General features: G+C 32.6%; 1 protein-coding gene across 1 annotated transcript in view; it reads right to left on the bottom strand.

Annotated features, from left to right (window-relative positions):
• LOC126883646 (uncharacterized) overlaps positions 1–24,261 on the bottom strand; it is a 207,260-nt gene that overhangs the window by 163,025 nt on the left and 19,974 nt on the right. Inside the window, exon 2 of the mRNA XM_050649301.1 lies at positions 22,761–22,766. Coding sequence (XP_050505258.1) covers positions 22,761–22,766 — 6 coding nt within the window. The remainder of the gene's footprint in view (positions 1–22,760; positions 22,767–24,261) is intronic.

Raw genomic sequence — 24,261 nt, 5'->3', positions numbered from 1 at the left:
TTCTTTACTCCCTGCGAAATTTTGAAAAAGTCTGTCCGGTTTTGTATTCGTACTCATGCCTGAGTTTCATCCATTGTGGCTTTAGTGAGTCTTATTAGCTTTTGTGGGATTGCCAATTCAGCCAATATACAATGTCTACCGCCTTTGCAAAAAGCAGTTTTGAGAAACATGTGTTTAAAGTTTTGTCAACTTTTATTTTCAATTTCTTTTTGGTTGGTCAAATCGTAAAGTGATGTACATTGGAATATGTTTTTAAATCGCGGAGTAATTTACAAAAAAGAAAGGGAACAGCTGTTAAACCTTTCTCACTACGCTCAAGCGCGAACCTGCTGCAAAGCGATTCGAAGACAGGGACATTCGGTCAATAGCTGTTCCCGTTCTCTTTTGTAAATTATTCCACAATACAGAAACATAATCCGGTGGGCATCACTTTACGATTTGATAGTCAAAAAATAAATTGAAAAAAAATTGACAATAATTTAAACGCGTTTTTCTCAAAACGGCTTTTTTCAATAGCGCTAGACATTGTAACTCAAAAACTACTTGACCAATCCACCTGTAATTTTGTATATATTTTCTTTAGACATTTCATGAGGTACTTAACACTGTCGAGATATTTTTGATGGATGCTTTTTTGTTTATTAATAATAAACATGTTGATTTTCACACTTTTGCAAAAATATTCGTTGACTTCTGAGTGATATTGACTTCTCAGTGATAACAAAAAGTCAAAATTCGATAAAACTAAAAAAACGTTGACAAAAATGTTCTTGAAATTTTGATTTCAAACACTGCGCCCCCCTTAAGGATAGCTATAACAAGATTTTGATAGGAAACTCATGCAAGTCATATTTGTTAATATATGAAATTTAATTAAAAAAAAGTTTCATCCGAAAAGCAGATGGGTGATGGTCAACATAGGCAGTGGCGTAACAAACTCCGTCGCCTCCCCCCCCCCGCAGAATTTGAAATGGGCCCCTTTTAACCCGGGCGCAGTTCAACTTTTTATCATTTTCCGTGATAACTTAATGAAAAATTTTGCAACATAACTTTCCACTTGTAAGTGCCTCGAAGAAGATTGTAGTAATGCGCAGGATTTTTTTTTTAATTTTTTAATTTCATTTTTATTTTTTTTTTGTGGAATTGATGGCTTTGGTGGGAACCAATTAGTTTTAAAACTGTTAGAAATAGATATTTTTAACATAACAAGCAAACAAAATATTATAAAATTGAACTTTGTTTTAAATTCGTATTGTTAGATTTTGTTCTACGCGCGAGTGCTTTCGTGACAGAAGTGAGCGCGACTGCTTCCGCGTTAAACAATTACTAAATACGACTTATTTAACAAAAACTTTTTTGTGTTAGCGTTATCATTCACTGTTCATAACAACTTATATTTCTCATCTTTATTGGTATACAGACCCATTCCAAATAAACAACGTCTTTTGTTGTTTTCTGTACAACTTACCTACAATACATTTAATAACCAGCTTTAAAAATAGTAAATGTTAAAACAATTCTTTCTTGATTTCTTATACAGTGTGTTTGCGTAGCTTGGAACCTATGGGAAACTTTTTAATTACATACCTATCTATATTACGAAAAAAAAGTTATTCTTCATAAAATGCTCTGAATGGTATAAAGTTGCAATAATCAGATATTAAATTTTATTGATTTTATACGAGGTATATCAAAAAATATTAATTTCGCTCAATAGTACCTATACCACCTTTATATTTTACAATATTGAAAAATTTTATTATAAAAAGTTTTTCGCAATTAAAAACTATGTTTAAATATGCAATTATATCATTCCAATTGAAATATTGTGAATTATAAAGGTACTTAACTCTTAGAGAGAAATTCATATTTTTCGACATACCTCGTATAAAGTTGGTAAAATGTGATATATTACGATTGAATCTTCGTTTTGAGATAATGCAGAGCTTTTTATAAAGAATCTGATAAGAACTTTATAAATAATTTTTTCGTAAAATTAAAAAATTAATAATAAAATAGTTATTATAATTGTAATAAAATGATGTTGGTTATCGGTAATTTGAGAAATATTTGGAAACATTTATTTTTTATTTACAAGGATGTATTAAAATTAAAATCGTATATTGTTACATATAAAAATACTTTATCCTTGAGTTAAATTCCTATTTTTTGACTTACCTCGTATAAAATTGATAAGCTTTGATATCTGATGGTTTATCTGGCTTATTTTGTATCTCAGATTTAAGACCATTCAGAGCATTTCATGATGAATAACTTTTTTCGTAAAATTGATAATAAAAATGTTTCCCATATGGTTCGAAGCCACGCAGACATACTGTATAACCTACATTATAGCCGAAGAATGTAAGTAACATTATATGTAGTATATTTTTTATGAAAACAGAAAAGATGTTACATTGATGGTAAATATTTAGCTTCAAATAATGTGATTTCAAATTTTTTTTGTGTTGGTCAACTAAAATAGCAATATGTAGGTAGGTACAGGAAACTTCAGTCATGGAGTACATTAAAATGCGTTTTCAAGTGGTTAAATATCAATTTTCCCGGACTCCTTCTGCTGGATGATTAACCCCAGACCCCCCGGTAGGGGGCCCCCAGATCACGTTTGCCCCGGGGCCCCCAAAATCGTACTTAAGGCCCTGATTTAATGACATATTCGAATTCAGCATAATCAAAAAGCAAATAGAAACATTTTTGAACAAAGTAAAATGATGAATTCACCGATATCTTTTAAAATTATTTAATATAAAACAGTTTTATTGTTTAAAAAATTAATAAACAATTAGAGGCATCTGTGAGTAGAACTTTTCACTTTAAGATAAGATATATAAACTAACAAAAAACTTTTAGAAAAATATAAGCTTGTTTGATTTTTTCCGACACCGAAACAATGCAAGCTTTTCTACATTGACTTCCCTAAAGCGTAAGTGTTATAATTTCCTTATCTTACCGTTTATCTGTTGAGATTTTGTCCAATGATTACACAAGAAAAGTCGTCAATAATTTTTAAATAAATGCGTACTAAACTGATGCAACTATAACCGTAAAACAACACAAACATAAATAACATTCAATGCAAACAACCAATATGAAATTACTGGCGATAATATTGTATCGAAATACTAAAAGTAGGTAAAGAACAGAGAGAAAGAAAACCCATTTTTAAAAATATTGTTCTTAAATTCGGCAAATTGCAATTCTAATATCTTTCAATAGTCACGTACAAAGCATTATATACTTTACTGTCGCTGCCATAAAATTTCGGTAGGCCGGAAGGGATTAAGTTTCTAGATATAATGAGATGATTCACTTGGCAAATACGTCTAGTTAGAAATTTTTACGTTTTTAAATTTAAACAGACAAGAGACAACGTAAAAATAATATAACAATAACAGATTTTTACATAATATCAGATGACAAGATGGGGCCTTTAAGCGATTGGGGCCCCCCCGCAAGCTTCATGCTGCGGGGCCCTCTGTTACGCCCCTGAACATAGGTTCGAATATTAGACTATCTACAAATCTGTAGCAAATAAATACAGGTACAGATTGTAGTTCTTACATAATATATACTTTTATCATTTTAAATATCTTTTTGTGTTAATCTTCTTAGTTTTACCTATTTTGCCTGACTTTATACGTCAATGGTTTGCGTGCTATTGCACGGATCAATTTTGAATATATCTGTCGTACATTTATCATAATGTATTATTTTCTCTTTAAATCTGCAAGTCGGGACTTCGTGCCTTGCGGTGTTATGCTCTACCGGTAGTTATACATTTTATACAGTGGGTTACTGGAATATTAACATATATTTCGTGATACTGAAGAATATTACGACATTAAGACAACTTAATTTTACCATAAAGAAGTTTTAAACGATATGTAAAAAATGCAAATATACATAAAAATGTAAATATACAAAATATATATAAGGGTCAAATAGAAAAATTTACATTTAGTAAGAAGTATTTTGCATTAGGTTTACATAAAAAATATACAAAAAAATTTATTTTGTAAATATTATAAATATTTCATCATAACTAAAATTACTTTAACATGATCGATCGAAGGTACCATTTGGAGGTACAACTTTTCCATTCTTCCAAATATTTTTTGTTTTTTCCCTTTTTAGTCTTTTGGGTAATTTGTTCTTTTTCTAATGCTACTTTCTCCTCATCTGATGTTGATAGATCAGTCCCCTCATAATCTGGATCTCCATTATCTTCCATATCAGAACAGTTGTCATTCAGGACAGCAAATGCTTCTTCTCCTTGGGTAAGGGTCGTATCAAACTTAAGTTGTCCTTTTCCCGTAAGATACAATAATTATAGGAATCTCTTCTGAAAATAATTTATTGTTGAAAATCTTGTCCTAAATTCTAATCTATTTAATCAACTTTTGTAATTTTTAACACCTACTGGTGGCATTTGCGTACGCCTTTTATAGCAAAAATTAGCAAATGCAGTTAAAATTACAATTTATTCTTAAATGAACTTTTCATAATGTTAGTTAGTAAATACCAATAGCTACATGAAGCTTTTTTCAACGCAATAGCACTATTAGAATAAAAAAACAACTACTTACCAAGAAAAAAAGGATCTCGTTCATCCGCCACTACTTCAAATATACATAACTACACAACCTGTTTACATTCTAAATGCCTTAAGAGGAAACAGTAGCGATCAACAGGTATCAAAAACGCGTTCCAAGATTGCGGCTGTAATTTTAAATATTTTTTCGAGATATTTGGCACACGTATTCGTAATAAAATAAAGAATGGCGGTACAGAGCCCAATTTGAAAAATATATTAATATGTGGAAATTACTCTGTAATTAAATACAATATTAAAAAAACGAGCATGTACCGCCATTAAGAAGAATAAAGAAGTACACTTTCTTCAAATAAACTTTTTTATCCGATGCCTAGATTTTGTGTCATTTTGGAACTACTAATGAAATAAAAAATTTTAGTAGTTCCAAAAAGACACAAAATCTAGGCATCGGATAAAAAAAATTTATTTGAAGAAAGTGTATTTTTTTGTTTTTCTTAATGGCGGTACAGACTCGTTTTTTTTAATATTGTATTTAATTACAGAGTAATTTCCACATATTAATATAAATATTTTTCAAATTGGGCACTGTATCGCCATTCTTTATTATATTACGAATACGTGTGCCAAATATCTCGAAAAAATATTCAAAATTACAGCCGCAATCTTGGAACGCGTTTTTGCTACCTGTTGATCGCTACTGTTTCGTCTTAAATACATATAAATCATGTTATATATGAACTGTAGCCGCCCTTTATTAGATTTACATTAAAACTAAATAAGTAGTATCGCAGATATCTGTACGCAATTATAGGTTTCGCAATTGCCACCATCAGGGCCGAAAGGGTTAATTTGTATATCTCGGAGAGAGATTATTTGATCAACTGTATTTGACCAAACAATAATTTTAGAGGTATTTAGCAGATCGCAATCGACTCTTTAAGGTTTAAATTTTAAGATATATTAAAAAATGTCCAATATTTTATCAAAATTGTTATCAGGAAAACTCCTTCAAAAAGACTGACCTCTTAGCTTGCAAATATTTGCAATAACTAATGGTTCACTGAAAGATGGTGAAATAACACAATCTATAAAAAAAAATAACCTTCTATGATCAATAGAAACTAAGATGGCAATTTTTTTCTCTTAAGATCATATTTACATTGTTTATTAACATTGAATAAATTATAAACGAAGATCTACAACGAGCAGGAGTAAAGCAGCATAGCCCGTTGAAATGATGGCACTCGGAAAATCTGTCGGTATAGACGGCCAAGTTGGCTGAGGCGCAGTCGATCGACAAGTTTAGTGGATTTTCGATCGAGGTTCGAGCCTCAACCAGGTCATTTAAAGTTAATAAAAAGGCCAACGCCGTAGTATAAAATTCAATAGAATCTACGACTTGGTCTGGAATAAACTGGCGTCTGATCGGCCTATGGAGGAGCGGTACGGCAGGGGATAAGGGCTTGCAGCTTGGTGATACTCCTCCATAGATCCTGTTACAGAAAATAAACGATCGAGGGATGTTACTGAATAAATAAAATGAATATCAATATATTCCACAATATATAATACAAAATTCAGTTAATCTCTCTATCTCATCTCAGGGATTTATTATGGGTTAGTAAAAGGTGATCCGGTTATTTTTGAGCATTAAAACAACCCATAGCTACGAAGATTTATTTAACATAAACTATAAAATAAAACATAAAATGGGGGAATTAAATCAAAAATATAAGAACATTGACATGACTATTGAATCTATTAACTATAAAATAAATATCAAGTACTGTTAAGGTTTGAAAACTATAACTTATCACATATGTATACAACTTAATACCTAGGAATATGGTCAATATAAATATACACTACACCCTGAATAGTAAAAATGTACCTCCGTTCAGCAAGACTCAGATATGTACCGTACCATACTATATTAATATTATTATACCAAAAATAATGGGAATAATTTATACCATCAAGTGTCAAATACCTACTTCTGTAAGTCTACCCATGGAATTAACTAAGTACAATTTAATATATACACCCTGTGATTACTCGGTTATAGCTATATCCAGGTGTACAATGAGGGTAGAGGAAGGAACTAGATCTGTACAAAAATGGTAGGGACAGACACAGACACACTATGGAATATAAATATGGTATCTATAAAAAAAGAAAGATATTTAAGGGTACTGACTTTCTCTGTCCTTGCTTACTCTGGTACTAGATGTCGGTTACTAGGGCTGGTTACTGGTGCTGATTACCAGGTACTATCTAGGTCCGTGGTGACTAGTTGCTAGGTGTCGTGGTAAATGTCCCCAAGGAATTGGCCTGAGGTTTTTATGTGGCCAACAGAGAAGGGTTATTTAGGTTATGCTCGAAGATCAACTAAAATTTCCACCGGCACTACAAAATATACGGCCCCAAATCCGTCACTGGCAAAAACTCTTCCAGACGATAAGTTTTCATAAACTTGGACCGTATTTTCTCACCGATGGAAAAAGGATTAGCAAACACAGCTTAATTCTGCAATCCCGAGCACTGTCGTCAAGACCATAAACCCAGATGGACACAGTCCCGGATTAAGAATCTTGAGGCCCATAGGCAACTTAAGATATGACGCTCCTTAAGAATTTTTTTCTGGCTTAGACTTACCGTCATACTGCCAGACACATAAGGAATACAAGTTATCAAGTTATACAAAACAGGGTTAAAACAAAGGTAACAATTAAAAGGTATTAAGTAACACTAAGCTTAACAGCTAAAACAACTAACTACCAAAGGTATTAATTAAAAATGTTTAAGGGAATTATAATGATAATTTGCTGTCTTTTAAAAAGTTAATTAAAGAGTTGTATACATCTACAGAACCAAGTGATAATAAATATAGTATATTCCAAGGAGTTGCTACTTTACATTTTAATAAATCATTTATTAATTTAGATGAGTAAATTGTATTTTTAGAACAACCAAAAAATATATGATCTAAATCACTTTCCTCTTCACAATGCTCACATTTATCATTATCCAAAACCTGTATTTTAAATAAATGCTTTGGATAACATGCGTGCCCAAATCGTACTCTAATAATAGAAGTTATGTACTTTCTAGAAGCTCTACAAGACTTGTACCAAGGAAATTTGGGAATATCGGGCTGAATTAACGAGTATCTATTTTGATTCACAAAAGAGTATTCCTTCCACTGGTAGCTCCACTCCCGATGCAGTGTTGACTTGAAAGAGATTATACTATCAGCCAATGTTATTTTATGTAAAATACTGGTATCCGATGAAACGCATACTCATTATGTTCAAATCCTGCGTGTGCTTTAATCCAGATAAAATGTACATTGATCCCTTTGGTTAAAAGATTTTGTTTAATATGTTTAATTTTATAAATGTATGGGCAGTCTTGGATATTTGGGGGTCCATATTTACCAATAGATTTCAATACTGCTAAGGAGTCAGAAAAAATTCTAATATGGGCGAAATCAAATTCAGCTACATATAGTAAAGCTTCATATATTGCAATAGCCTCTGCTGTATAAATCGAAGTCTCCTGTTTCAGTTTGAATTTCTTTTCTATATGTCCCGATGGTGTAAAAAAAGGCGCATCCAGTTCCATCTGCAGATTTAGACGCATCTGTATATAGAGCTATTGACTCATTGTAATTGTTCGTTATGGATAAAAGAATATTTTTATTTAAATATATGCTTTCACTATAATTTGGTACAATAATATCTGTACGAGAAAAGAAAGAAGAGTACGCGTAGTTTTTGAATAAGTCGTTCGTTTTATCTATATTTTTTAAGAGTACTATATTTTGATTATAAGCAAATTATAATAAGGGAGATTTCTTTTTTTGCCAATATTTATTGGTTAGATCATGGCAACTCAAAGTCACTATTTTTGGTATAGAAGTGGGTTAAGTAAGTATGCTTTCATTAAATATTTTTTGGACAAAAAACTTCGTCTTGGATTTAAAGGAGGTTCCAAGGCTTCCAAATATAAAGCTTGTACTGGAGTGGATCTCATAGCTCCTAGACATATTCGTAAGACTGAATTCTGTAAAACGTTGATTTTGTTTAGTAGTGCATTACTTGCTGATCCATACAAAACACTGCCGTAATCGAAAATAGATCGTATGTAAGCTTTATAAAATAATAAACTTACTTCAACATCCGATCCCCACCAAGTTCTATTAATTGATTTAAGAAAGTTTATTCCCTTATTACACCTGTTCAACATGTCGTCAATATGTAACTTGCAGGTCAATTTTTGGTCGAGTATCATTCCAAGATATTTAATTTTATTTTTAAAAGAAAATTTATGCCCACCTAAGGTGATTGTACAGCATATTGTACAATATTAAATGCAATATTGTTAATAGTGATGTTGTGTAGATCTTCTGTGTAAATGTTAAATAAAATAGGACTCAAAACAGAGCCCTGAGGTAATCCTTTATTATTAAGTCTAGGGCCTATAAGAATATGATTATTTTTTAAATAAATTATCCTATTTTTATACAGGTTTACAATGTTAGAAGCAAACTGTGATGGAATATTAAAAAATGTAATCATTTTTTCTTGGAGAATTGAAAAAGAGACTGAGTCATAAGCACCTTCGATGTCTAAAAATAAAGCGGGGACATAACTGTTCCTGGAAAAACTGTTCTGAATGTCTACAACAAGATGTTAAGGAATCTAAAGTTCCATAACCTTTTTTAAAACCATGTTGGTTAGCGGGTAAAGGATTTTGATCCCTTAGCCACCAATCCAACCAAATCTTAACCATCCGTTCCAGAGTCTTCAATATACATGATATGATAATAATGATATCGGTCGGTAAGCTTCAGCTAATTTAGGGTTTTTCCCCGGTTTGGGAATAGGAATGACTATAATACGCTTAAAATCTATTATGCTGTTGCCTTCAATAATTATCTGGTCAAATATATTTAAAAGTAATTGTTTTGCGTTATCTGGTAAATGTTGTATCATAGGATATTTGATTGCATCGTATCCTGGTGAGGTACTAACGCGATTATCAAGGGCAAATTCTAATTCAGCTCTCGAAAAAGGTGTAAGGAGGAAATGATTCTGATCAGATGGAAGCGTTTTAGAATACATAACATCTACCTGGTTATTTACATAAGGTGGAGCTATTTTATCGAAAAAATCGTCTACCCATGAGTTACTTAGAGGTAATGAAAAATTAACTTTTTTCCTATTCATTTTTCTTGCATGATTCCAAATAAGACTAGATGGAGTTTGTTTATTTAATTTTGAACACCATTCAACCCAACTTTGTTTGGCCTTTAATTTCAGGAATTTTTTGACACGAGCATTTACTCCTTTTCATTTACAAAAATTTTCAGGAGAGGAATTGTGTTTATAGTTTATTAATGCCTTCTTTCTTTCTGCAACGGATTGTTCACATTCCGAATCTCACCACGGAGGGGGAGTCCGTTTGCATTTAAATGGTTTATATTCAGAAATAGATTCTTTAGAAGCTTCATTAATACAGTCAATAAGGAGATTATATTTTTCTTGGGTATTTAAGGATGTGTGAGGTTTTTCGTTTAATAAGGTATCAACAAGCTGAGAGTATAATGACCAACTTGCTTTTTTAATGTTCCACTTACTACTGGGATAAATGGTATTAGCATTAGTTCCCAAGACATCGATCACAACCTTTATAACGAAATGATTTGATCCCAACGTATCAAGATCTACAGACCACGAAGTTTTATCAAAAAGGGATGGTGAGCAAAATGTGACATTAATCATGGAATCTGAGTTCCCTGGACTCATTTGGCAAGTTTGTTGTCCATTATTCATTACTACATAATCTAAATTCTGAATTGTCTCCACAATTTGATGGCCTATGTTATCATTTTTATATGAGCCCCACAGAGAATTATGTGCATGCATATCTCCTCCAATGATACAAGGGTGTTTTAGTTGAGAAAATAACTTATCCCAATCTTCGGTTTTGGTTTTAGTTTTCGGGCACCTATATACAGAGAGTAAACTTAAATAACTTTGTTTATAGTTGATTTTAATACCACAAGCAAGCAAGTATTGAATATAATTTTTTTTAATTGTTACGCGCTCAAAAGGAATACCAGTTTTAATTAAAATAGCAACTCTAGAATAGCCTTCATCGCGATCTTCGCGTATCATATTATAACCTCTATAAATATATACAACATCCCGTTTAAACCAAGTTTCACTTATTAAAGCTATGTCAATATCTTCGGTTATTAAAAAGTTAATGAGGCTGTTTTTGTTAGCAACAGCTGATCGAGCATTCCATTATATTATTTTGAGTTTAGATTTGTTTGTCATTAGATGAGTTATTTTTTAAAATATTATCTAGAACATTATTAATACCTTTGGCTAACAAATTCACGTCAAGCGATTTTGCCTCTTCTAAACCATTAATATTTTGAATAAAACTTGAGAAAAGAAGTACTAAGGAATCTACTAACTTATTTTTATCATTGTCTGTATTAGAAAAACTTTCCTTGTTTAAGGGAGGTAAAGGTTGAGAAGGTCCAGATCTGAAAGGGATGAGATATGGTGTAGGATCTTCGGAAGTTATAGATGATACCTTTCTTTTTTTTTATTTGCACTATTCTCAGTGCTTGATGTACTACAGCTTGGTTGGCTAAAATTTTTGGGTTTCTGTATATGAGGCCTCATTGGCTTATAAGGAGATGTACTAAATTCAGAGGAGTTAGTTAATTTTGGAAATTATTTGTCTGAATTTGACAATATTTCAAATCTGTTATTAGAAATAAGACCAGAAAATGATGAGTCGCTCAAATTTTTTGCCTCCAAATATGAGATTTTATGTTCAATCATGATATTTTTTATTTTTTTTTTGATTTTCGAAAAAAAGACAGTTTTGATTGATCAGATATGATTGTCAGTTTTACAGTGTATGCAATACTTTTTTGTTTCATCACATGTATGTATATCATTTTTAATTTGTCCACATTGTATACAATATTCCTGTGTACCTTTACACTGTCTAGAAATATGTCCATATTTGAGGCATTTATGACATTGCGTCACTTTACTCAACAATTTTTCCACTTGGAAAAATACATAATTTATCACAACATACTTTGGCAAACAATTGCCTTCAAAAGTAATTATAACATTACGTCTAGGGACGTATTATGTATTTCCATCCTTTTCTACTTTCCTGTGCATTATTTTAATATCAATAATTGGTGAACTAGAGCTCATATATTCTTTCAAATAGTCAATATTATATTTGGTATCAACATCGCGTATCAGTCCTTCGATTTCCAAGAGGTGATTTGGAATGTACGCTTTTAAATTATCGTCCTTTAAGTGACTATTATTGGCTAAATTATTTGCATCCAAAATAGATTTGAGGATTACTTTAACACGGTTTCTTCCTATACTTTTAATTTGCTTAATATTATTAATCTTTAATTTTTGATGGAAAATATCTGCAACAACCATTGGATGCAAACGGGAAATATTCTGATCATTGGTTTTCTCAACATAAACACAACAATTTTGAAAGTCGTAATAATTACAATTAATATTAAAAAGTTTTACCTCCCTTGTAGCAGAAGAATTTGTGGCGATAGTTCCTGTATCCATGTCTTGATTACTAACACTAATAACTTCAGCAGTATTTAGTTCGGACACTGGCGTCTTTTTTATATTCTCCCCCATCTGGGGAGAATATTTTCACTTTTGTATCACTATTTAGCTACAATATGTAAATGTTTTTACCCACGATAAAATTTAAATGTTTTAATTGTCACAAAAACTGGGAGCTGAATGTCAATATTTAGGTACGTTTAACCGTGGCCAAATTTTAAACGGTTCACTTAAACACCGCGAAAAGAAGCCTAGGCTGTTCAACCCATAGGACCGAGACTTCTTATCAGTGATAATTAAAACCACTATAAAATTAATTTAAGTTAAACTGCTAAAAAATTAATTGTTTCTGGAGCTATTTCAGATGCAACCGTATTTGACGTTTATTAATGTCAAACTCTCCTTAAGAAATTAGTTGACAAGAAAGTTGATTAAGAAATTAGTTGACATTTTGTAGATCTCATCTTAAATTTTTGTTTCATATATTTCTAAGATATTAAAAAAAACTACAACTGAATTAAATTTTAATAAATAAAATACAACCTAGAAAAGTTAAGACAGCTTTGTTTGAATTTTAATACTCTATTGTATATTATATTTTATTGTAATTAGAAAATATAAAAGATAATAATGTCGTAAAAATGTTAGGCTTTAGGCTATGGCTAAATAAAATATTAATATATTTTTCTTATTACATAATTATGTAAAGTATAAATTTTTAGTTTGAGTTTTCGAAGCCTTATAAAATTATAAAGCAACTTTTCTGAGTTTCATAGAGACAAAACTACTTAAAATATTTTCAAATTCCAAATTTTCGAGCCCATTATTTTGAATGGCCACAATTGAGATAAATTCTAGTCTATTTTGTGCTATTGTCGAACGGTGACAGTTTTTAATAATTTTCATTTATAAAAATGACCGTTATTTGAACTGTACTAGGTCATCTTCCAGAAGAAATGTCCATCCTGCTGCAGCTAGTGGAAGCCGAAAGCAATAGATGTGGTCTCAAGATCAATAAACAAAAAACAAAAATTATGATAGTAGATTATTCAAATTCACTTCAGACAACAGGAGGCTTAGACCAGTTTGAAGTGGTTAACGAGTTCAATTATCTAGGATCCTACATCAGTAATACAGGATCTTGTGAAACAGAAATACGTAGGAGAATAGGCATGGCCAAAAACGCTATGAGTCGATTATCGAAAATCTGGAAAGATCGCTCCTTGTCGAAGAACAGCAAAATAAGATTAGTGCGTGCCTTAATTTTTCCCATATTTAATTACGGATCCGAAACATGGACAATGAAATCGGACGACAGAAAAAGGATTGACGCCTTTGAAATGTGGTGCTGGAGAAGAATGCTTCGGATCTCATGTACGGAACACAGAACAAATCGCTCAATCCTCCAAGAGCTTAATATTCAGACTCGACTTTCCTCTATTTGCCTCTCCACCGTATTAAAATTTTTCGGCCATATTGCAAGAAGAAGTGATGATAATCTTGAGAGACTTATAATTTCGGGAAAAGTTGAAGGGCGCAGAAGTAGAGGTCGCTCACCTATTCGATGGACGGATCAAGTACAGAAAGCCAGTGGAAAAACATTCTCTGAATCCATGAGGGAAGCTCAGGACAGAAGCCGATGGAAAGAGATAGTTAGTTGCTCGTATTATAGGGAATCACGACACTCAGCAATGAGGAAACGACTGATGAGGAGGAGTTCATCTTCAATTTTAATATCATCAGGATATCATCAGGATCATCATCAGGTTCAATATCATCAGAATAGTTTTCAGTTTGTAGTTGTAGTTGTGTAGTTGTAGTTTTGAAGCACACTCCTTTATTTGAGTGTCACTCAGTTTTGGAAAAATACACAAAACACCAAATTCTGAGTTCACTGGCTCATACTCTGTCAACCTATGCTGACTACTCAGCTGAGCAATTAGCTTATCCAAAATTGGTAGATCTGTTTGAACCTTTAACTTTTTACCGCCGTCTAGAAAAACATCATTGGCATTAGCATCATCAAAATGTAGTTTTTTTGCTTGTTTTTGTTTACTTTAGTCGGAATATTCAGAGTATTGTAGATCGCAGGCCTTCTGCTTTCTGCTCGTAATAAGCAAAATTATCTCTTTTTGGGATTTTAAGAACTCCAAAACTAAATTTAGAAATCTCTTCTCCCTGTAATGATTTACTGATAGCGTCGATGCATTCTAAAATTGTTGCCCAAAACGCATGCATTATGAATGTTTCTTTTTGACATTTTTTGACTGAACAATCCCAAAATACGATATTGTTTCAACGCAACTATTAAGTAGCACTTACTCCAACTAAATTAAGCGAGTGTGAGGCACAAGCAATGAAAATTGCAAATTTGCTAATCTTAGACAAATGAGCCGGGAGACCATTTATTTGCCTGACAGGTTTGCTGCATTGTCGTATGATTGTCCTCTCATGTCGTTTACATCAATGCTACAGTCGTTTCAAAAAGGTTAAAACAGCAGAAGAAAGATTTTCTCCAGTATGGCAGCCATACTATGGCTACTTATGGGTGTGAATGTGATCAAACGCTGATAGACTTTATCATCATATGAACTAACAATTCTTAATATAATAGTCAACTGGTCAATACGAGACAGATCTGGTGTTGAATCGACACTTAAGGAGTAGTATTTCTTTAACAATTGTGTTCAAAACGTGTTTTCCCATTACTTCTATTACTTCTGCACAGTATGCACTGTAATGTATAATGTCCACCATCACTTCTATGGTATTGCGCCATGTTTGAATTTTTCAACATAATATGATTTATAGTTTTTATTTAATTCTAATTATTATTTTTTCGTTTTGGGCCCTGCAAGGCCCCCTTCGGGGCCGAGGCCCCTAGGCAACTGCCTACTTTGCCTAATGGTTAATCCGGCACTGGATGGACAGACCGGATGTCCTCCGTCTTACCTTAATGTCATTCGATCCCCAAACGAACATCGAAGTACACCATGGTTGACTCAGTTACGCGAAAAGAACCTACACAAAGACCGTGAGCCAGAAAAAGACACACACCTTTCTATGTTCTCAGACATTCCTAAAACAACTCAACAGACCCATTTTGCGAACGAACCAACCATTTTATAGTAACCACCATAGGCGTAAACAGGGGTTTTAAAGCATTTAAACATCTTTCTGTCAAGACATATAAATGAATTGTGAAGGTTTAAAAAAACCGTAACAATCCCTACCGAAGGGCGTTGACGCCTAAGAACGATGTGTATATATATACTCGGAAAATAAATACTACCTGTCCGAGGTCTGTTTTTTAGAGTGGAACTTCAAATTGGAGCGCGTTGAAAAATTTGCAAGATCTAGGTTTCTAATCTAAAATAATAATAACTATGTCTATGTCATTTACCTTCCGTAAAAATCCTGAAAAAATCAATTAGCTAAATTGTTCCATAAAAAAGTTGAATTACTACAAATAATCGTTGGACTTATATAGCGGTTATGCATTTTTTCAATACCATTTTTATAACATAACTTACCTTTAGTCTCAAAATAAGCCTCAGTTTCGGCGATTACCTTATTGATACTAAATTTCTTTCCAGCGAACATTCTCTTAAGGTCAGCTAGCAAGTGGTAGCTGAGTCCGCTGGGAACCATATCTGGTGAATACAGTGGCTGCGGAAGCAATTCGAAGCCCAATTCATGAAATTTTGCCATAACTTTCACTGATTTGTGACACGGCGCGTTGTCTTGATCAAATAGCTCTTTCGTTTTCTTCAAAAATGGGGACGCTTTTTCGCGATTTCGTCCTTCAAACTAGGGATGGGAGAAACCTACCGGTTGTAACCTAAAACCGTTTTTTTTTAGTCCGCAATAATCGGTTTTTCCGATTGTTTTTTGTCCCGGTTTTAACCGATTTTTTTCTTTTTAAAATAATAAGCGGTGAAAACCGGATAACCTACCTCTGGAAAAAATAATTAATTCAGAGAAAAAATGAGGAAATTGTTTTTTTCTACGAGCGTGCAAAAATGTCTACTTTCGCCCACGCATTTTAGTTTAGAAAGTTTCACTTTTCCGCACGAGTGTTATTTTTCCGCACGCGTGTTACTTTTCCGCACGCGGTTTTTACTTTTCCGCACGCGTGTTAATTTAGATGTTAATATGGCCTTAAAGTAATTATAATACATGCAATAAACTAATATTTATATATTATTTACTAATTTATTTCAAATATATCTTATTGTGTTCCTGTTTTAATGAAATTAACGCGACAATTCGATGAAATAAAATTATTTTGACATAATATTCGAAAGTCAAATCGGTAGACAATAACAGTAGTTTTGAATCATCGTCATGGAAGCCAAGATCGTCGTCATGCTAACTAATTATGTATATTGAAAGTTTGGTTTTGACAACCTTGTCAAAGAATTAATTTGTGTATGTATTTTCATATTAATTAAATTAATTGATTAAGATTTGGTAATTTTTTAAAGACTCTTAGAAAAAATATTGTTCCTAACTCTTGCAGAAAGTCTCTTTTCCGCACTCGACTGCTTGCCGAACTCCCGCTTCGCGTCGTTCGGCAAACTGCAGTCGCGTGAGGAAAAGAATGGCTTTCTGCACTTGTTAGGAAATAGTTATTTTCCTAACTAGTGCGGAAAGTGATGCTTTCACGCACGAGACTGACGTTGACACGAACGACGCGATAGCGGAGTTCGGGCAAGCAGTCGAGTGCGGGGAAGACACTTTCCGCATGAGTTAGGAACAATATTTTTTCTAGAGCCGTACGTTTGGAAAAAAGCCACAAAAAATAGAGTTATATCAATTTTTATTTAGAAGTGAAAATACACAAATTAATTCTTTGACAAGGTTGTCAAAGCCAAACTTTCAATATAATGGGTTACCACGACGACGATATTGGTTTCCATGACGACGATTCAAAACCATTGTAATTGTCTACTGATCTGACTTTTAAATAGTATGTCAAAATAATTTTATTTCATCAATTATCGCGCTAATTTCATTAAAACATGAACACAATAAGATAAATTTGAAATAAATTAGTAAATAATATCTAAATATTAGTTTATTGCATGTATTATAATATCTTATAATGCCATATTACAAGGTATTTTACTTTCCCGCACGCGGTGCGGGAAAATTTACTTTCACGCACGCCGTGTGGGAAAGTGCAACTTTCGGAAACGAAATGCGTGCGTGAAAGTGGCTCTTTTAGCCCGGCCGTAGAAAAATAACTATATACATTATGGGGTCCATAATATATCATATTGTACGAGGTCCTCATATATTTACAGAGAAACGTCTATAAGCTGATATAAGATCAACTATAAGCTAGACAGCTAGTACATATTATATTATTCTTCAATTGGTGACTGGTCGTGGTAAGTGAAGGGGGAGCTGGGAGCCGTCAAATGCACGAGTTCAAAAACTATAAAAGGCAACTTAAAACTACTATCATTTTCTATATCTCGGGATCTACTGAATATATTTTGATCGTTCTTTTTTTAATTTGTATGTAATTTTTCTGTACATTACAAATATGCGATTTATCTAGACATTTATTAATTAATTTGTTTCTAATTCGTAAATAAACAGTCTAATTTGTTTAAACAATTTTTGAAAAAATAATTTTGTAAGAAAAATCCATATTTTAATTCAGACTATCATTAATCATAGAAAAGTTCGGGTATACTTCAATAAATAAATTATCCTCAATAAATAATTATCTTACAATTAACGAAACGACGACATTAGACAACAAATGGAAATAGAAAGAACAATCATAGATGACATCGAAAGACAACAGCTAGTTTGGTACGGACACGTAAGACGAATGGACGAAAGGAGAATCCCCAATAAAGTGTTAGAATGGATCCCCACAGAATAACGAAAACGAGAAAGACCAGCAACTACATGGATAAAGAGCATCTCCAAGGCGATGTCTGAAAGAAATCTAAGAGAGGAAGACTGCCACAATAGAAAGGAGTGGCGATTAGGAACGGAAAGGCGTAGAACGCTATAAAACAGATATAATATACAGTGATGAGCGCGCTAATAACCGGCAAAATAGCACAAAAGATGGAAACCGTGTATTAAGTTGTGAGTTAAAAAGAAATGAAACTAGTCGAGTTGGGAAATTTAGCGATATTAACCATTAAATTTATATTGTATTGATTGTTTCCCACCTTTACACGTATCAGAGGAGTATGTCAACTAAAACTATCACTGTGACAGTGGTAGTTTCCAAATTCGTGCGATACGTCTAAAGGTGGGAAACAATCAATACAATATAAATTTATAAGTTAATGTCACTAAATTTCCCAACTCGATTAGTTTCATTTCTTTTTATCTCACAACTTAATACGTTTTCCATCTTTTGTGCTATTTTGCCGGTTATTAGCTCGCTTATCACTGTATATAAATAATTATCTAATAAAAATAACTTATTTATTAAATTGTACTTTAACTTTTTCTATGGTCATTAATGATACTATGATTAAGAAAATAGATTTTTTTTAAAACTATATTTTTTCTAGAATTGTATAAACAAATTAGACTGTTATTAATTGATACATTTATAAACAAATTGCATATTTGTAATGTACGTAGAAATTACATACAAATTAAAAAAGAAAGATCAAATCCATTGAGTTGATCCGGAGATACAGAAATTTGTTTTAGTTTGAAATTGTTTTTTAGGTATTTTAACTCGGTGGATTTGTAGCTTCCCCTTAGTAACCGTTTGAACTACATTTTTTAAAAATCGTACGGAGTGCTGTGAAGGTTCAATGTTTTTGCAAATTTTTTAACAAAAAATACATATCCCATTTTTTAAAATGGCTCAATGAGAGTCCTTAATTATTATAAACAAATTAGCTGTGAATTAAAAAAAAACACAGGGCTTACTTTGTCCCAAATGAACCCAGTCTAATTTTTTTTATTTGAAAATTCGACCTAAAATACTAGCTTTTCGAATATATCACAACATTGTTTCTACGGATAATATTTTCAAAGTTATTCTAAATGTTTATAAACTACAAAATTTCAAAAATTTGGCATTAGGATTATTGACTATATTAATAAATTTTTTATCTTTCTTCAATACACTTTGATACTATGAGTCATATACTTTCATTTGGCATACTCAGAATTGCCCTAGTATGTTCATTATTTTCTGTCTTATCTTATTGCAAAATAAAGATCTCTGGGATAAACAAATAGAATAATTTTTAAAGTAATTAATAGATCGGTCTCAAATTCTGAGGGTTTGTTAATAGGTCTGGATCCCGCGTATGAAAAAAAAGTTGATTAATAGCAAGCTGAAAATTTGTTAATCGCTTAAGGGTGTATAGTTGGATAAACTTTGATATATGGGAACACTGGAACAGGGGCAGTTTTAATTGTGGAACAGATTAAAAATTTGTAACGGTCAGACCACGAAAACGGCACATTTATTTTGTCCGACAGAACAGACTTAAACTCTCCGAACAGAGATTAAACTCTCATGCAAAAATCAGACTGCTATTTATCACCTGTCATAATTCCTGTCATTCGACATATTCTACATGTTCCTCTCATTAAAACGCCCATTTGGTGATAAATAGCAGTCTGATTTTTGCATGAGAGTTTAATCTCTGTTCGGAGGGTTTAAGTCTGTTCTGTCGGACAAAATACATGTGCCGTTTTCGTGGTCTGACGGTTCCAAATTTTTAACCTGTTCCACAATTAAAACTTCCCCTGTTCCAGTGTTCCCATATATCAAAGTTTGTCCGACTAGACACCCTTAAGCTATTAACAAATTTTCAGCTTGCTATTAATCAACTTTTTTTTCATACGCGGGATCCAGACCTATAAGCACCAAAATACCCAACTTTGGATGAAACCCTAAAATTTTATGTTAAATTTTAGTAAAAGTTATTAACACATATCGATTTTCATTTATTTTGCAATTTGCAAAGGCAACAAATTGACTTTTAACATTCAAAAATCGGTATTTTGAAACTACATATTTCAATGTTTTAAAAAATCAAATTTTAAAATTCTATGTGAACTATTTAGCTTTTTAATGGAATGCAAAAATCGAAAAAATCGCGTTTTTTGCACTAAATTGTTAATAATTAAAAAACGGACGCGAACTCTAGGCAGAAAACAGGTAGGTTTTTTTCCTATAGGTCTACAATAACTAAAAAAGTAGTCAGCTACCTGGATTTTTGAGCGTCCTGAGAAAATCCTTATTTCTCTGGACTATACCGTAGTCGCTGTCAGGTCTATGCACCTCCATGGTACCTACTCAGTTGGAACAGAGAACAAGAACCACAAGGTTGGTCCTTGTTATCTGGTTGGAACGCAAAATTCTATGCTAAAACGTTACAGGGCCGTACCTTTCTATCAGAGTATATATTGTTATGATTTACTTTTTATTGCTTTAATATCAATTAATCTTTATTTGATTACTCCAATTAATTATTTAATCAATTATCCAATTGTCGCAGATCATACAAAAAAATTAAGAAAAAAACTCAGGGTGCCTTTTTATAACACAAAAAAAATATCTAAAACTATCTTATGTTATACTTATCTTCTCTCGTGGTTTCAGTATCTCTTAGTTGGTTCTAATCGGGAAAAAATATTAGGAAAGGGAATTAAATAGAAATATAAAATAAGCATTCAGAATTGTCTTTTATTATCAAAATCAATGCTCTAAAAATTGATCAAATTAAAACCTGTTGACACAGCTGTCCGAATGAAATTTTTACCACTTAAATTTATTCTAGTTCAAATAACAATTTATCGGTTTGTTCCCGATGACTTTGATAAAACAAGCTAAACAAACAAATTTAGGTATTCGCAAAATTACTTATACTTCCTATTTAAGTTTTGAAATATTGGAATCTTAATTCATATGCTTTTACTCAAAATTTTAGTTTCCGAACATAAAAATATCTTTCACATAAATTAACTGACCTTTTGCTTCACTCACTCTGACGTCTTCTCTTGACCCAAAACAGCTCTCCCTTGTTGACTATGTTAGGCTACCCATCAAAGCCCTCTCCGTTCTCAAGCTTCAAATCTATCAGCATACCAGCACCAATTCTCCAACGAACCAGACCTTTTTTAACCAGTACTAGATTCAAACAGACTCAAAAAATTCTCTCCTCTCCTTCTCACAATAATACAGAATCAAAGAGGTATTTCGTCTTAATTTGATCTGTCTCGCATTCAACTTTTTAAAGCTCTATTCTCTACTATCAAACAACCACTGGTACTTGCTCTCTAACTATCCACGAAAACGTTGACTGCTCTTCAGCGATGCCAATAACATAATAATCTTTTTTTTCTCAAACTGTCTCAACTTTCAAGCTTCTCTTTCCCCATTCCAAACTGCCTAGCCAATCAGAAACATTTATCTCCCCACCTTCCTCTCTTTTCATTTGAAAACAAACAGTCATTATTTCAAAAATATTCCTACCATCATAATTACTTTCGGGGATTTCTACAACATTCACTCGGGGTTAAACAAAAAGAGATTAAAATTCCAAACTTTCTTTTAAACTATTTTTCTAGAAACTAATAATTACCTCTACCTGTAGATTCTACCTTTCCCGTAATAAACAATCTTTTTACATTATAATCCTAAATAAATCTTCCTTTCACTTTAATTATTCACAAAAGTCTTTAGTTCTTCATCGAAAAACTAACTTCTAATAAATATTTACAAATCAATATACAGGGTGGATCAAATTTATGTACCCGTGTTATATAAAAAAATAATTTTTTTATTCTATCTTTGATTGATAAAGTGATACACAATAATATATTCGTTGTTATTAGTATCAAATCTTGCAGGATGTAGCCAACACCCCACCAATACAATCAAATAGCCAGGCCAGGATCCCTTCTGTAAGGACTGCCCTATAATCTAATGTATTAATGCCCAAGGCTCGCCACTAGAAGGCACGTACTTGATTCGGGATACCTTTTATATTTATCACATCTAATTTCCAATTTGTGATGATAAATGATAACATTCAATCCGACTGTTAATATTACTTTCCTTTTTTTATTTCAGTAATGGATAGCTTTTGGGTTTAAATTTTAATTGCTCAATCTTGTTTAGAAATATTAAATTGGTATTGATTACTTGTCTATTTTTACCCCAATTTTGTACAGTTCTACATTGTCTATAGCTTGTTGGTAGGTATAAAAATATACTTGAACAGATAGGTACGTGACATACAACATCTATTATTCTAACAGAACTTTTATGTAAAAAGACTAAAACTTTCGTACATTGCCCTTGACAACGCTGTCCAACAATATTCCTCCAAAATACAATATTTTTAATTTAATAATAAAATAAGTAAATCTTAAAACCGTATAAAATGAAACCAAATGACAGGTATATTCTTCTTATTCTTCTTGTAGTGCCTATCCGTTTCGGATGTTGGCGACCATCATGGCAATCTGTACTTTGCACACTGCTGCTCTGAAAAGATTTGTAGTGGTTGTGTTGAACCACGTACGTAGATTTTTCAGCCACGAAATCCTTCGCCTTCCTGGTCCTCGCTTTGCCTCTACTTTTCCCTGTAAGACCAGTTGCAGCAGTCCATATCTTTCACTGTTCCTCATGATGTGACCGAGGTATTCGATTTTGGCTGTTTTTATTTTGATTAACAGCTCTTTTTCTTTTTGCATTCTCAGCAAAACACCCTCATTAGTAATGTGGTCGGTATAAGATATCTTCAGGATTCGACGATAAAGCCAAATCTCAAAAGCCCCAATTTTCTTGCAGGTGGCGTCTGTGAGAGTCCAGGACTCAACTCCGTACAACAGTATAGGAAAGATATAACATCGTAATAATCTGACTTTTATGGGTATCGACAAATCATGACATTTGAACAACTTTGCCATTTTTTGAAATGCAGATCTTGCTTTTCTATCCTACATTTGATTTCTATAGAATGGTCCCAATTTTCATTGACGTTCGTACCAAGGTAGGTATATGTTTTTACTCTTTCTATTTGTTGACCATTCACACTGATTCGTCCAAATTGCTGTTTGTTCTTAGAGATAATCATACATTTTGTTTTCTTAGTGTTTAGTGAAAGTCCGTATATCTGACTGACTTCCGCGATTCTGTTCATTAACTCCTGTAGGGCTTCAGAACTGTCAGCGAATACCACAGTGTCGTCTGCGTATACTATGTTATTGATACATTCTCCGTTAATTCGAATTCCGGCTTCAACATCATCCACTGCTTCTTGAAAGATTTCCTCGGAGTAGATGTTAAACAGCAGTGGGGATAGTATACATCCCTGACGGACCCCACGTTTGATTTTGATATCGTAGGATTCTCCTGCCTCTGTGCGGATAGAGGATGTTTGATTCCAGTACAGATTGCTGATAATCCTTAAATCACAGGTGTTAATTCCAATATTGGTTAATATCTCCATCAGCTTGTCGTGCTTTACTGTATCGAACGCTTTATGGTAATCAATGAAACATGCATAAATATCGCAATTTACGTCTCTACATCGTTGAAATACTTGTATACTAAATAGAGCCTCTCTTGTATCCACTACATTTCGAAAACCAAACTGTGTTCGGCTGATTTTTTCTTCGCACAGTCTAGATATCCTTTGATGTATAATTTTTAGAAATACATAGTTTTAAAATATGGCTCATTAAGCTGATGGTTCGGAAATCACTGCAGGATACGGACTTTGTTTTCTTTGATAAAGCAACAAACGTCGACTTCAACCATGTTTTTGGTATTACTCCGCTTAAATATATATGTCGTTAAATATTTTGGTTAGGCGTTGAGTACCGTCGGTGTTAAATTGTTTTGTGAGTTCAGCATATGCATTGTCAGGTCCAGGAGCTTTGCCATCTTTTAGTTGTGATATTGCTCTTTCCACTTCATCTGATGTGATTGGTAAGTGGTCATCACATATGTAGGATGGAGGTTGTTCGGATCTAGTATCATCAAAGAGTTCCTGTATGTATTTTGTCCATATGCAGATT

The sequence above is a fragment of the Diabrotica virgifera genome, chromosome 4, assembly GCF_917563875.1.
Source record: "Diabrotica virgifera virgifera chromosome 4, PGI_DIABVI_V3a".
Classification (NCBI taxonomy): domain Eukaryota; kingdom Metazoa; phylum Arthropoda; class Insecta; order Coleoptera; family Chrysomelidae; genus Diabrotica; species Diabrotica virgifera.
This window is presented reverse-complemented; position numbering and strand designations above follow the sequence as displayed.